We start from the raw sequence: 15,041 nt of genomic DNA on the forward strand, positions 1-15,041 counted from the left end.
CATAATAAAGATTTTGAATCTGTAAACATATGCATTCATGTTTTTTGTTGTTGTTGTTGTTATTTTCTCTGTTATGAGTCTTACTTATAATAATAATATTATAATATTATTAAATAATAATATTATTATTTGTATCATGGTCACTTTCTTTGCAATATTTCTTACACTATGGTCACTTTACATTACAATACTCTTTTTATATATCATGCCACTTTTATCCTCAGTACTGAAGGTTGATTGTTTTTTGTGTTTATTGTGTAGGTTATAGATATTTCTGTCTGTTTAATTTCTGTCTGTTTATTGTGTTTTTTTGTGTGCCTTTTCTACTTTTTTCTAATTCTGCAGTGTATGCTACACTTTCCTCTGCTGCTGTAACAAGTAAATTTCCCCGTGGTGGGATGAATAAAGTATATCTAATCTAATCTAAAATGTCTTGACATAAAAACATGATAAAAGAGCACATTGCATTCAATTACACATCTGTCATACTGTTTTTATGTTATGTCAGTGTACTGATTGGCTTCATTAATAAGTCATAATAATGATTTTGCCAATAAAAATCATTAAACACAGGCACTATTTTCTCAGTTATGAGTCTCACCTCCCCTCTTTCCCCAGTGTTGCAGCAGCAGGTGCGTCATGACGTCAGGGCGCCGCCCACCGCAGGACGTCCCGATCTGACGTTGGGTCAAACGGGCTCTCAGAATGTAAACATGGTGACAGACAGATGAAACAAACGTCAAAATGGTCTTCGAAAGCGTGGTGGTCGACGTCCTCAACCGGTTTTTAGGGGACTACGTTGTCAACCTCGACAGCTCGCAGCTGAAGCTCGGCATATGGGGAGGTAACACAACTTGTTTTTCCTCATTTTAAGCCTGCTCGCCCAGCCTAGCCTGGCTAGCGGCTGCTAACGCTAGCCACAAGTCGTGTGTGTGTGTGTGTGTGTGTGTGTGTGTGTGTGTGTGTGTGTGTGTGTGTGTGTGTGTGTGTGTGTGTGTGGCAAGCTGCCTCAGCTGTCAGTGTCACTTTATCTGTCCTGAAATGTAATTTCAGCCTTCCTGTGGGAGTAAAATTGTGCAGACACACGCTAAGTTATGGATAGGCCAATCTATTATGTCTGCACTCATTGTCTCACCTTATTTGCTGCTGCAGGTCTGTGAGGCGAGGGGTGACACCCTTCCACACAGCCAGGTTATGACTAGCCACTGTGTCCTTTTTACAAGCTCTACCAGAAAGGCTGGCACACACACACACTCTGAAACATTATCCAGGCAAATGAGAGGATTAGAGCCAGTGCTAAACATGTGCCAACTTGCAACAACTAAGTTGAATACAGAGCGATATGTAGGTTGCCATGAAGGGCTTTAATAATATAACAGTGTGTGCTAGGCGTTGATTCAGTCAATAGACAAAAGGTCTATGGGTTGTTTCTGACACAGCACTAATCTGACTTATCACACTGTACATAGAGACAATGAGTAAACATTTGTTCTTCTCCTCACAGGTGACGCTATACTAACAAATCTTGAAATAAAGGAAAATGCCTTGGTGAGTTGTAACTAAATGTGCAAGTAAACAATGCACGTGGCATTAATGAAGGATATCCTGTGTAATTTTCTGTTGTTGTTGCTGTTACAGAGTCAACTTGACATTCCCTTTAAAGTGAGAGCTGGCCATATAGGTGAGATTGTAGTCGCTGGACCCATCTGCCACCTTTCCCTTGATTCAGAAGAAGATTTTCTCACTTCTTGTGTTTTTTGTTCACAGGACGGTTGGAGCTAAAGATCCCATGGAAGAACCTCTACACCCAGTCAGTGGAGGCGACACTGGATGGTGTCTTTCTGCTCATAGTCCCCACAGCAAGTAAGTTTATCCAGCTAAATATGATGAAAAAGTTTGAGATTTAAGTACTCATCCTCGTCATTATAGTGTATACTGTTGATGTCCACCATTTCAGTGGACACATACAGCAGTGTTTCCCATTATTCTCAAAGACAGTGGTGGTTTACCACAGTGTCATAATGAAAATGAAAATGTGACACTTCTCATAAAAAACATAAAAGATCCTCTGTCAGCTAATGTGTTGATGAGTTAATTGTTTTGTAGGGCACAAAGTTCTTCTTAGCAAACACCTTAATCCGCCTAAAAGGTTCAAGGTCTAGCCACAACACTCTCACAAAATCCTTGAAGAAAACACTGTACAGCGTTTGAAGGAAATCAACCTGCTGCGTGTCAAAGTTAAGATGATTAAGCTCCCGTTTTACATGGTTAGTGTTTTAAAAAATAAAAAAAACACATTAAAACATCTTTGCATTTTAATCACATGTGAAAAAAAATCCAAGTAATCAGTAATATCAAGTTCAGTCTATTGAATAACTCTTGTGACACAACACAGTGTAGCAGACAAAAGAGGTCTCACTTATTCATGATCCTGAAGTCCTTGTCAGGACAAACAGGAAACTTAAGCTCAAGCTTCGGTCTGTTTCATTGTTCCCAGATATGTGCAGACAAATAATCACTTGTATTGACCCCTTTCTTTCCAGGTATAAAGTATGATGCGGAAAAAGAGGAGAAGCAGCTACAGGAGGCTCGTCAGAGGGAGCTACAGAGGATAGAGGAAACAAAGCTGAAGGCTGCCGAGCAAGGTCAGGATTCTCCTTTGATTGGGGACTGTGTGTGTAAAAGTGTGTGAGTCTAGCAAATATTTTGTTTGCATAACTGCAAGAAAAAAAAAAGCCAGACATTTTTGCATCCTATTAAGTTTTCATCAGGTTTCAGACACTCTTAGCCAAGCTGTAAGACTGAATGTGCAGGAGTAAGCAGAGTTACTGTTGGGTTGTGAAGCCAGTAGAGTAGTAGCAGTGACTAAAAAGCCGAAAAAACGTGGTTTTGTGTTGAGTAGATGCACAAAAAGCAGAGATTTGTGGCCATATGGTCATGGTTTGTCTGGTTTGTGAGTTCCTTTGTTGTATTTGGAGCAGCCGGCGGTTTTTACACTTGATATTTTCTGTGGTTTAACATTGCTGAGCCAGACAACACTGATCTGAGCTGTGCTGTGTGAGCCTGTAAACACTGTCTGATCCTCCCTTGTGCTGAATACTGTATGAACAGAACACCAGTTATCTGTAGTGTGAACAGTGCTGTGTCTTTATATTTCAACAGAAGAGCAATTTGCATTAAGATAATAAAATATCTTGGTAATTCATCTTCTTTCCATGCATTCAAATTTTGAGAGGACAAATTTACATTAGTCTGTCAGATAGGACTTTATGATATTTCAGCATCAGTATTGCAGTAGCATTTAGTGCTATAACATTTGTTTACTGCTTAGTAACATATTAAAATAAGGAGGTTAGCATGTTTCATGACAAATCTTGATTAACAGTTAATCAGATGTGTGTGCAATTTGTAAAAATGTGTAATTTAGTCTAATTATTTGTATGGAATGAAAAAATATGTTGTGTGTTTTTGAGGTAAGTGAGGAAGAGTAAAAATAACTGCTGGTGAAAAAACAGAAGTGAAAATTTTGAAAATGATGCCAACTTATATTGTATGTTGTATCTTTAAGCAATGGTAGAAAGATCTCTTATAAGGTTAACAATGAGTTTCAACAGCAGTAATGACAGCTGGCCAACTGTTAGAACAAACAATTATGAGTACGAATATGTGAAAGGTTGTTGTTAGGGACAACGAGATCAGGTCTCATATTCATCATATTTATCTGTGTTTGGCAGAGAATCCTAGTCTGGAAAAGCAGGACACCTTTGTGGAGAAGCTTGTCACTCAGGTCATCAAAAACCTGCAGGTCAAGATTTCAAATATCCACGTACGCTATGAAGATGATGTAAGTATTCAGGCTAAAGTTACCTTAGTAATATATGTCTGTACTGCATATCTCAAATTGCCGTTTAAGTAAACAGTATGTGATCAACTCAGCTGTTATTTCTCTTTTCCACAGGTCACTAATCCAAAATGCCCTTTGTCATTTGGAGTGTCACTTAAAAACCTCAGCCTCCAGGTAATGTGTTGTAATGTTCCTCCAAACTTACATAATTTATGTATGTAAACAAAAAAAGTCATTTCAGGCCCCCATACATCACTGCTTGTTTGATCTTACAGACAGCTGATAAGAACTGGAATCCCAGCCTGTTGGATGAGAATTCAAGGCTTTTCTTCAAGGTAAGAAATTTAGTCACTTAATTTTGTCAGCTTTATATATTGTCAATTTATATATTATAGGAAACATGAAATGTATCCCGCACTGCATGGTTTTGCAATTGTATTTGATTACGTTGTCCTTTGACTTTGTTTAAGTAAACTGTTAATTACCTTTTTGAAAATGAACCAGTTGGTCTGGTTCTAAGAACCAGTCATATTTCTTTGGGCTTTGATCCAAGCACATTAGCTCTGTTTTTTCTCAGCTGTGTCAGCTCTACACTACAATTTCTTTGCGTTTACCTTCTTCACAGTTGGTTCAACTAGACAACTTGTTTGCCTACTGGAATGTCAACTCAGTACTCTTCTCCAATCACAATGCAGACGAGGCCTTGGTGAGTCACCCTATTATTGCTGCGTTGCACCTTGTCTCTACCAGCCTGGATTTAGCGATGCTATTGTCTGTCTTACGCTGCTTTTTTTAAACACAGCCTGCGGGCATACAGGACAATCTTAGCCAGAGAGTCAGACAGTTTCAGAGCTACAGTTTCACATTATGAAAGGCTTTTTTCTTAATTGCTTTTAAAGGTCCAGTGTGTCAGATTTAAAGGGCTCTATTTACAAAAAATGATTTAAAAAATTGTATATAATATGTCTATCCAGACAGTCCCAGTTAGTAAAATGTTTAGAAATGTCGTGTTGGTTTACTTATAACATGTTGTTCAAGCAGTAATAAAGAGAGCTTAAGAAAATTGTTAGCTCAGTCGGTAGAGTGTGCTCCCCATGTACAAAGGCTCAGTCCTTGCTGCAGCGGCCCAGGGTTCGAATCCGACCTGTGGTTTGTTGCATGTCATCCCCCTTCTCTCTCCACTTTCCTGCCATTCTTCAGCTGCTACTGTCCAATAAAGGTTCATAAAGCCCCAAAAAATATCTTTAAGAAAAGAAGAAACGTGTGAGTAAAATAAACAAATGAATATCTTCTCCTTGTGTCTTTAGCGATGTCTCCAGAGCAGCATGGAAGTCAACACTTCTCTTTCTGTCAGCCACGACTTCAGTGAGTGTGTCACTGTCATCTTTTATCAAGACCAACTAATGAATCCAAACTAAAACCACTGTTACTTAACATGCGTGAATCAGTATTTTGCATAGAATGTGAATTGGCACTTGTAATGTTTTGTTCTGACACTGCAGTGACAGAAACAAATGAGTGAATCACACAGCTTGAATCACCACCACCAACACATTTCAACAGATTTTGTTTTGAGTTTCAATTGTAGGCACAAGCTCACAGATTTTTTTAAAGGCTACCCTTGCTAAAGAAAAAAAAAACATATTTACGATGCCACAAAATACATTTTTCATTTTTCATCATGCCAAGACAACTTGCTTTAAATAATCTATTTCTTGTTGGTGGTCCACAGTTTTCCGTCCTATCTCAGCGGATGCAAAACTGAAAATGAATCCCAGGTCAGATGTCGACTTCTCCTCTCCCAAACTGGACCTAATGGTCAATCTTAGTGAGGTGGCCATTGAACTCAACAGACCCCAGGTAGGTGTGTGTGTTGTGTGTAAACTCGTCTATGAAAAAGCCTAAATAAAACAAAGTTTTGGGGTGAGAAAGAAGGAGACACAGAGCAAAGTAAGACAAACAAGGTGAAATAAATGTACTTCTGTCACTGCTCACTGTGAGTAATTGCTGACTTCCTCTCTTTCCAGTACATTAGCATCTTGGAGCTGCTGGGCTCAGTGGATATGATGTCACGAAACCTGCCATACAGGAAGTTCAGACCCAGGGTCCACGTTCACAGGAATGCCCGTATATGGTCAGAAAACACCTTGACTTTGATTTTTTTTTAATGCTATATGATGATATGCGATGCAACGATTTACTTAATCTTGCAGTTTGTGAAGCTGACTATATGCTCATATGCGCCTGCCTTGCAGGTGGAAGTACGTCATCACAGGCATACTGGAGATAGATGTAAAGCCTCGTCTCCACATGTGGTCATGGCAGCACATTCGCCACCACCGGCAGATGGTAAAACGCTATCGAGAGCTCTACAAGACCAAACTCACCAGCAAGAAACCCAGCGAAGAGCTTCTCAAAGCACTAGAGGTGAGACTGAGCTGAAAATAATGTCCTAGTTTTCCAACTTTCTTCTAATTTTTGAACCACTGAAGAAGAAAAGGAGTTAACACAACATTTGTCTTTCAAAGTTCTGGGTAATCTAAGTGATCCAACTTTTTCATATATTTGATTTCATTGTTTTGTTCTGCTTGGTTGTACACTACAAACACCTACTTGACTCATTGCATATATGAAATTTAAAAGTAACATAATATGCAAGTAGTTAATTACAAATATCAGTTCAGTGGTACATTTACCACTTACCCACAGTTCAATCCTATAAAAAGACCATTTTAAGTGCATCTGAAATTGATTATTTATAAATCTAGAGGTCTTTTCCTCTGTCTCCCCCTCTGCTATGTAAGCATCATCTTCTTCTGATGTTATTAACAATGGACATTTGATAATTTAAGCATCTCTGCAGTAGCAAGAAGCTGCTAAAAGCTCAAATCTTGTTTGTCTTGTATTGATTCTCAGGAGCCTGAGAAGACCTTGGATATTTTTAACATCACGTTGGCCAGACAGCAGGCTGAGGTGGAGGTAAGGTCTCTGTTTTACCTACTGTATAGTGGGCATCTTCATGTTGTATATTACTGCATCTGTTTCATAGGTTGTAATGACTGAAGTGTCATAGCGAACACATTCTGTGGTCAACAGCTGTGCTTTGAATCTCCACAACCTTCCACAGACACAGAAAAAACGTGTTATTACTGATAGAAAAGACACAGAAATGATGCAGAGTGTGTCTCCACTAACATAACACATATGACCACAGCGATACATGACTAAGCACCAAACAGACAGTGGTCACAGTCATCAGCAGCTGCATCTAACGGTTGAGGTTTTGGCTGAACCACCACAGTGTGCCACATCCTGTCACATAATTTCAGCTTTCCTGCACAGCACTACAGCCATAAACCCAAATTTTATTTTTTTCTCATACAGTATAATGCTAATAAATATTCAGCAGAATACATTTTGTTTTGTAGTTTAGGTGACACATAACAAATATGTGCTTTTATATACAATTAGTTTAGACGTTTGAATCAGTCTCATTGTTGAGGAAAGATGGTGCTTTGTTCATAAATTGCATAGAAAGTTACACCTTAACTGTTTTTTTCTTTACTTACTCAGGCGAGCAAGGCAGGCATGATTATTTACCGTCCGGGTATTAAGATGGAAGAAGAGGAGTCCCAGGGTTGGCTCAGCTGGATGTGGAATTGGGGAGGAGAGCCTGAAACTCAAACAAAAGAAGTCAAGACTGGGGGTAGGATGTTGAAATATTTAAAAACAGCAAGATGTGTACGTGTTGGACCAAAGCAACGTACTCCAGTATATTTTTGTAGTTTATGATTAATTCCCTCTTGTCAGGTTTTGATGAGCTGTTAACCCCTGCTGAGAAATCTAAACTCTACACTGCCATTGGATACAGTGAGACCGCTGCTAATCCCAACCTGCCAAAGAATGTGAGTCACATTCCTCTCCCTGACACCCACCTGTCAACTAATAATACACTTTCGTTTGGCTCTCCTAACCCATAATAATATTACTAAAATTACAATATACTGTATCAGATACTTCGTGTACTATGTTGCATTTCTTTGTAGTTTGAAGACATGAAGGTCAATTTCCACATGGAGAGGCTGATTGTGTCCATCAAAGATGACAAGGACAAAAATGAGATCATCAGGCTGACTGTGGGAGAGCTCATGTCCACACTCACACAGAGACCTGGAGCACAAGCCATCAAGTTTGTTACCACTTTTTGTTTTTTTGTGGGGCTTTAATGGCGTCAGTACTGTAACTTTTAAAGAGACTTTTAATGATTTCAGCAATGAGAAGAAGCAGGTTGTGTTTTTTTTTTTTTTTTTAGTCAATTCAAATCACACAAAGACCAACTGGATGTGAATGATTGTTTTCACTTATTGTCACATGTCAGACTGCAGAGTCTGTTCTCAAGTAGTAACCTTGTTGCTGTTTTTTTATTATTTATTCAGGGCGGATAATGGACAGCATAGGCTCATCCAGTTTGACATTTGATTTCCTTTTCTCTTTTTATCAGAATCACTGCCCGGCTTAGTTTGTTTGAAGTCACAGGCCTGGCCAGTAACCGGCCTGCACCAACCCTCCTGTCATCGAGGAAGGCAGCCACAGGAGCAGGGACCCCACTGCTTTGCATCCTGTTCGAGACCAACCCACTGGATGAAAGTGCTAACCAGCGGCTTCATGTGGAATCACAACCTCTGGAAATCATCTATGATGCTGTGAGTGGTGTCTGTCAGTGTGCATGTATGAACTTGGAAAAAAAAAACATGAAAGGGCTATATATTAATAGTATTGTTTGTCTGTGTAGATAACGGTGAACAGAATGTCAATGTTCTTCATGCCTCCTGACGACCTGCAGCTGGATGAGCTCACCAACGCAACACTCATGAAACTGGAGCAGTTTAGAGACCGCACATCCACTGGTTAGTTGCACATACATGTGCAAACATTTACTGTATGTCAGATTGTTTCAAGCCTGGCCTTAACTCTGATATTTACATTTTCCTATGTGCCTACACAGATTTGTTTACACACCTCTGAGTTAGCTGGATTAGTGTCATCCTGTTTCTTTTCAAGAGACTGATTGTTTCCTGAGATTGTTTGAAGTTTGAACATTCATGTGATTCACTGTAGCTTCTTTGGGTACATGCAACAAGGCTGTATAATATTGATAATATATCACTGGGTTTTCACTGTTAAGTTAACAATATATCAGTGCTCACTAGACCCATATCTGATCATAGTTACCAAGGGTCCTTGAAATACTTGAAAGTTTGTGAATGCCATAAATAGACATGAATCACCTTGAATATATTTTGTATAGAATACGTTGAAAATGTTTTGGTATTTTTAACTTATAACTGTATCACAGCACAAGCATCGAGAGGTGTTTATTCATTCAAGCCTCTCTATTATTCATTGTTTCTGTGAGCTTCTGTAAAGCCTCCTAATCCTCATTATAAAAATTCTCAGTGTTGCAATTAATCTCAGCAATTAATTTTAATCCGTGTCACAAACTGTGCTGTGTTAGGTCCTTGAATTGAGCCTGGAGAGCCCTTGAGTTTGATGTCTAAGAAGGTTTGGGAACCATGTCTGATATAAACCAAACAGTAGTGCTTGATCATGAAAGTTTACTATGTTTGATCACAAAGTCAATCCACTGTTTTTTTCTGTTCTGGCTTTGATTGAGAAGTTGATGACATTTTGTTTTTTCAGGTCTGATGTATGTGATCGAAACACAGAAAGTTCTCGACCTGAAGGTGAACCTGATGGCCTCCTACGTCATCATTCCACAAACTGGCTTTTACAATGGCACTCAGAACATCTTACTGTTGGATCTTGGACATTTCAAGGTAAGAAAATGCACATCCAACCAACACAAAATTGCTTCAAAATCTGAAACTGGTCTTTGTTTTAACTATGGAGTACAAAAACATGAATATTGTGGTTTCTTCTTAATTTGAAGGCTTACTAAGTTTGACATTTTTAATGGTGAAAAACATAATTTTGTCTTTTCAGATGTCCAGCCAAAGCAAGAAGGATCTTCCTCAGCTGTCAGCGTACTCCAGCAACATTGAAGACATTATGTCCAGAGCATACGACAGCTTTGATGTACAACTTAGCAGTCTGCAGTTCCTTTATAGCAAACCAGGTGCATAAACGAGCACGTGCACATGTCACGTGTCAAAGGTTCTTTATTAGGACCCTGTAGAAACATCTGAGGTTATTGTTTATTGATGTTGTTGATTGTTACAGTATAACACAATTTACACATAAAATTGAGAAAATCTTAGCAGTTCTTAAATGTTTTTTATATTTATTTTATATTTATATTTTTTTGAGTATGTGGAATAAAAAGAAATATAAAACATTTCTTTGTGTGACAGATGGTGACTGGAAAATGGCCCGTAAGCAGAAACAGTCACCGCTCCACATCCTTGAGCCAGTGGATCTAAAAGTGGTTTTCAGCAGGGCGATGGTCGTCAAAGACTCCCGCATGGCAAGGTAAGTTTGTAGCGTTATTTTCCATACATCACAGGCATACTTTTGTGTTTGCATCCTTGTATTTCCATGTTTGCATATATGTTCCAGATATAAGATGTCTGGAGAGCTTCCTCTGCTGTCTCTTCGTATTTCCGATGATAAACTTCGAAGCGTTCTGGAGCTGGTAGAAAGTATCCCACTACCTGAGAGCAGACCTGCTGCACATGGCACTGCTCCATCCTCGTCAAAGGTAACCACGGCAGAAAAATACGGCTAGAAAATAAATAAAAATGTAGAAATAAAGCGCTACAAATATCAATTGACAATTACAATGTATTTTGATAATAACACTGACAGACTTATAAATCTTTTAACCATTGTGGCTCATGTTTTTTTTTTCTCCATAGCCAAAGCAGTTCACCCCACAGCTCACTCCCAGAAGACCTCTGAACTTAGCAGACCAGCGCTCCTCTGTCATGTTCGAATCATGTGAGACCATCAGCATCACCTCACTGGGTAAAAGCCATATCCCCGTCATGCACACCTCATGCAGCCACACATACGTTAAATTAAAACTTTGAACACTCTATACTGTGTACCCAAAATATCACAGATGGTGACATGGTGTGTTTTTTTGTTTTTTTTGTGGTCAGGGTCAGAGGAAGATTTGTTCTACGATGCTCCCAGCTCTCCTGTCGGTGATAAACCCTTCTTCTCAGATAATCCTATGCCACTGCGCTACGGGGACTTACACAAAAGAGCAAGTCTTGTCAAGGAGGACTCTCAGAAGAACATGACTGACTTGATCCTGACATTTGAAATCAGCGAGGTACAGAGAGGTCTTGTTGATTAGGTGGCAAACATCTATAACAACGTTTTTAATACTCTCATTGTTTAATTATTCTAATGTTTCTTTCCCCCTTCCCCCCCTGTACTTGTTCTCTTCCTCTATGTCCTCTTTGTTCATCCAGTTTTCTGTTCAGTTGTGTCGTCTCTGTGGGGGTCAGGAGGTCACAGTGCTCCACTTGGACGTAGAGGGTTTGGGCACTGAGCTGAAAATACGCACCTTTGACATGGCATCTAACACCTACCTACGAGAGATCTGCCTCAAGTGCCCTGAATACATGGGTCAGTAGACACTGTGTCTCACTTTTACATAAGCCACTTCAGGAGACATTCTTCATAACTCAAATGTTGACTAGTCTTGCCTGCAGTTTTTTGAAGGTCATGTTTTTTTTTGTTCCCTCCGTATACAGATTCTGAAGACCAGCAGGTTCAGCTGATCACCACTCTAGACAACACAGAGGTCGACCTGCTCACCCTGGAGTATTTCAGAGTATGTGTAATACCATACTATACATTCATTCGTGTTTACAGCAGTTCCACAAATTGTCAGTATCTTGAATTATTATTTTTAAGATGGTGATACTTGGCTTTCTCATTGAGGATTGTATTGTTTTTTTTAGGCTGACAAGAATGGCCCCGAGTTCAAGTCTCAACACAACAATACAGAACAGCTCATCAAGGTGAGGGAAAGGTTAATCATGACATGTTGTTCTGTCCTGCTGTGTTGGAATAGTCAACCTTTCAATCGTAGAATTACGATTAATTACAAATTACGTACTGCATTTAAAACTAAGCTTATCTTGACAGTATGGAAACAAAAACAATTAAACATGATGCGAAAAAAGATGTCCTGTCATTCTTCACTAACAATCTGACATTGCATTCCCCATCAGGTGACCTTCTCATCCCTGGATGTCCATCTCCATACAGAGGCTCTACTCAATGCCATGAACTTCCTCAACAACCTGCTTCCTCCATCCACTAAGAAGGAGGGCGGACAGGAGGAACTCCCCACCATCCCTGAGGAGGATGAGGCAGAGCCAGAGAAGGAGGAAGGAGGAAGGAAAGAGGAAGCTGTTGTAACCAAGAAAAAAAGTAACTAATCCTTATAAACCCTTTCAGAGATCCACTAAATTTCACAGTCTAAAACCATCAGTCTACTATGGTTGCCTTAAATTACTCACCTTTTCTTTCTCATCACCTTTTTTTAACAGGTTCAAAGAGTTCAAAATTTGCTGATATCGTCAATCTGCATATCAGAGCTGATCTCCGCTGTCTCAAGGTTTTCATTCGAGGACAGAAAGCCCGGATCTCTGAGATCAGTATTGAAGGTATGAAGATGCTGCTCCATGACTCAAATGATATTAAATTTAGTCCCTGTACACTGCATTTTTATGTGTTGTTTCTGTTTCAATATTTATAAAGGGTGTTGCACGTCCCAGTTCTTTATTTACAGTTGTCTTATGATGCAACCGTCTTATTTGTTCCTCCATTCATCGCACTTGGCAAGTATAACATTAAGTGTCCCACTGTCTTAACCACACAGGTCTGGTTTCTGAGGTTCTGATGAGGAAAAAGGAGATGGAGGTTTTGGCCAATCTGAAGAGCATCGTGATCCTAGACTGCGACAAAGATGCAGTTTATAAGAAGGTACAGTCAGCATCTTGCTTGTAGCGATGCACTACAATACTCTTATAATATGTTTGTTCCTTAATAATCACATTTTAATTTTGTCTCTTCTCCTGTATAGCTGTGTTCATTTTAACTCTGCTGCCTCGTCTGTCATTCATTTCTCAGGCTGTGTCTATAGCGGATAAGGAAGTGTTTGCCTTCCGCATGATAAATTACACAGATGCGACAGAAGGAGATGCCTATCTGGACATGTCTAAAGTGGACACCTCTATCTCACTGACCGTGGGATGCATTCAGGTCATCTTCCTCAACAAGCTCGTCTCCTCCATACTGGTATGAATCACACATTGCTGTCACAGTCCAAGATTTTTAACAGTTGGTCCCACACAGTTCAACTTTGAGGGATAATGATTGTTTTATTATTTTATTTAAGTGATTATTTTATAAGGTAATGATAAAATTAAGACTCAAAATGTAAAAACCTACCATAAAACCCATTTTCTGCATTACCTGCAACCTTAATTCCTGTTAATTTATCTCCTGCACTCTGTTGTTTTCTTTCTTCCTCCCAGGCATTCATCAATAACTTCCAGGAGGCTAAAGAGGCCCTGGCCGAGGTGACAGTCCAGGCTGCAGAAAAGGCAGCGTCAGGTGTGAAGGAGCTCGCAGAGCGGAGCACTCGGATTGCTCTGAATGTTCACTTCAATGCACCCGTCATCTTCCTGCCCCAGTCCTCCTCTTCCCACAATGTCATTGTTGCTGACCTTGGCCTGCTGTCTGTCAAGAACCGTTTTGCAAAGCAGCCCTTTAAAAGTGATGCGAAGATCCCACCTGTTGTGGATATAATGACCGTGAGACTAACCGACCTCAAGATGTACAGGTCAGAGACCAGCCGTCTTTAAGAATAAGGATTTGACCACCCATAATTACATGTTTACTTGCTAAGCAAAGCTGCAAAAATCTGATTGATTCAGAATTACAGTAATCTCCTTAACATCTCTCATTACTTGTTTATTATTGCTGCTTCCAGGACCACATACATAAATGAAGGTTTTCAGGGAGAAACCCAGCTGCTGAAGCCAGTCAGCCTGGACTTGGAAGTCCAGAGAAATCTTTCATCCAACTGGTACCACAGCATACCTGACATAGAGATCACTGCTCATCTTAAGCCTATAAGTGTGAGTAGTGCTGTAAGCAATGACTGATTTACATCAAATGTTAAAGGTTTTAGAAACTATGTATCAAATCTTTTATTGAGTTTGAAGTTTGTTAAATTATTCCTATTGGATTAATATGCTAATTTATCCTGTGTTTGTTTCCTGCAGCTGATCCTCAGTCAGGATGACATGATAGTTGTCCTGAGGACTCTGAGTGAGAACTTCTCTGAGAAGTCTGATGCTGTTCCACCTCCAGCTCGCCCGCCAGCCATCGACCACTCCTCTGATTGTGTATCTAACAAAGAATCGCAGGGCTCTGGAACCACTGGACCACCCAGCAGTAAGGAGCCTTTTTCTTGTTTGTGTACATATGTGCATAGTATGTATATTGTACAGTTGGAACCAAAAATCCAATACACCTTTTAAACTTTTGTTAACTGTATCTGTAGGTAATACAGTAGTGATAGCTGCTGTTGTGGAGACCCATAAAAACTGCAAGATGAAGAACACGCTCAAATTAGACTTCATGTTCGACTCAATGACGCTCGTCTTGTACAGCCCGAATGAGAACGTGGTAATGCATACATGCACACACACTCACACAGAAATCCATGCTCAAGTGATGTGTGAACTGGCTAGCTAATACCGTCTAACACATTTTTTTCTTTAGATACAACTAATGGATGCACACGATGAGCAGCTCATGCTGGCAGAGTTTACTCTGGGCGCCATCTCTACCTCCGTCCACATGTACTCCGACAGCTCCATGAAGGCCTCGGTCCGTATGGCTGCATGCCTCCTGGATGATAAGAGACCCAGAATCAAGGTGGTCAACCCGAGGTACGGATGACACACAAACACACGCACACACACCAACGCATGGATAGATTTATAGATAGAGATCCATCAAACCATGAAAACTGCAAGTTTAAATCACAGTGTCTGAGCTTGATTGATGAGATGTTCTCGTTGTCTGTCCTCAGATGCTGTTGTAGTTTTTGTAGTACAATGTCAGTGTGATCTTACTGACTGACTGGCAGATGTAGAAAAATGGAAGAACAATAGGTTGAGCTGTCTCACCATGTAACACATAA

General features: G+C 39.8%; 1 protein-coding gene across 1 annotated transcript in view; it reads left to right on the plus strand.

Moving 5' to 3' along the window:
- The first annotated feature begins 666 nt into the window (after positions 1–666).
- Positions 667–15,041, plus strand: part of vps13a (vacuolar protein sorting 13 homolog A) — a 42,815-nt gene continuing 28,440 nt past the window's right edge. Inside the window, exons 1-37 of the mRNA XM_019276018.2 lie at positions 667–844; positions 1,505–1,548; positions 1,639–1,681; positions 1,768–1,863; positions 2,544–2,645; positions 3,735–3,844; positions 3,959–4,018; positions 4,120–4,179; positions 4,470–4,550; positions 5,152–5,209; positions 5,577–5,704; positions 5,872–5,978; positions 6,100–6,271; positions 6,761–6,823; positions 7,418–7,550; positions 7,655–7,749; positions 7,891–8,033; positions 8,346–8,547; positions 8,637–8,751; positions 9,545–9,681; positions 9,848–9,980; positions 10,216–10,333; positions 10,421–10,562; positions 10,720–10,828; positions 10,966–11,141; positions 11,284–11,440; positions 11,569–11,648; positions 11,779–11,838; positions 12,052–12,253; positions 12,373–12,489; positions 12,705–12,808; positions 12,956–13,123; positions 13,363–13,670; positions 13,821–13,968; positions 14,116–14,287; positions 14,397–14,521; positions 14,618–14,787. Of these exons, the coding sequence (XP_019131563.2) occupies positions 745–844; positions 1,505–1,548; positions 1,639–1,681; positions 1,768–1,863; positions 2,544–2,645; positions 3,735–3,844; positions 3,959–4,018; positions 4,120–4,179; positions 4,470–4,550; positions 5,152–5,209; positions 5,577–5,704; positions 5,872–5,978; positions 6,100–6,271; positions 6,761–6,823; positions 7,418–7,550; positions 7,655–7,749; positions 7,891–8,033; positions 8,346–8,547; positions 8,637–8,751; positions 9,545–9,681; positions 9,848–9,980; positions 10,216–10,333; positions 10,421–10,562; positions 10,720–10,828; positions 10,966–11,141; positions 11,284–11,440; positions 11,569–11,648; positions 11,779–11,838; positions 12,052–12,253; positions 12,373–12,489; positions 12,705–12,808; positions 12,956–13,123; positions 13,363–13,670; positions 13,821–13,968; positions 14,116–14,287; positions 14,397–14,521; positions 14,618–14,787 (4,538 nt within the window). The 5' untranslated portion in view covers positions 667–744. The remainder of the gene's footprint in view (positions 845–1,504; positions 1,549–1,638; positions 1,682–1,767; positions 1,864–2,543; positions 2,646–3,734; positions 3,845–3,958; positions 4,019–4,119; positions 4,180–4,469; positions 4,551–5,151; positions 5,210–5,576; positions 5,705–5,871; positions 5,979–6,099; positions 6,272–6,760; positions 6,824–7,417; positions 7,551–7,654; positions 7,750–7,890; positions 8,034–8,345; positions 8,548–8,636; positions 8,752–9,544; positions 9,682–9,847; positions 9,981–10,215; positions 10,334–10,420; positions 10,563–10,719; positions 10,829–10,965; positions 11,142–11,283; positions 11,441–11,568; positions 11,649–11,778; positions 11,839–12,051; positions 12,254–12,372; positions 12,490–12,704; positions 12,809–12,955; positions 13,124–13,362; positions 13,671–13,820; positions 13,969–14,115; positions 14,288–14,396; positions 14,522–14,617; positions 14,788–15,041) is intronic.

The sequence above is a fragment of the Larimichthys crocea genome, chromosome III (assembly GCF_000972845.2).
Source record: "Larimichthys crocea isolate SSNF chromosome III, L_crocea_2.0, whole genome shotgun sequence".
In the NCBI taxonomy this organism is placed as follows: domain Eukaryota; kingdom Metazoa; phylum Chordata; class Actinopteri; family Sciaenidae; genus Larimichthys; species Larimichthys crocea.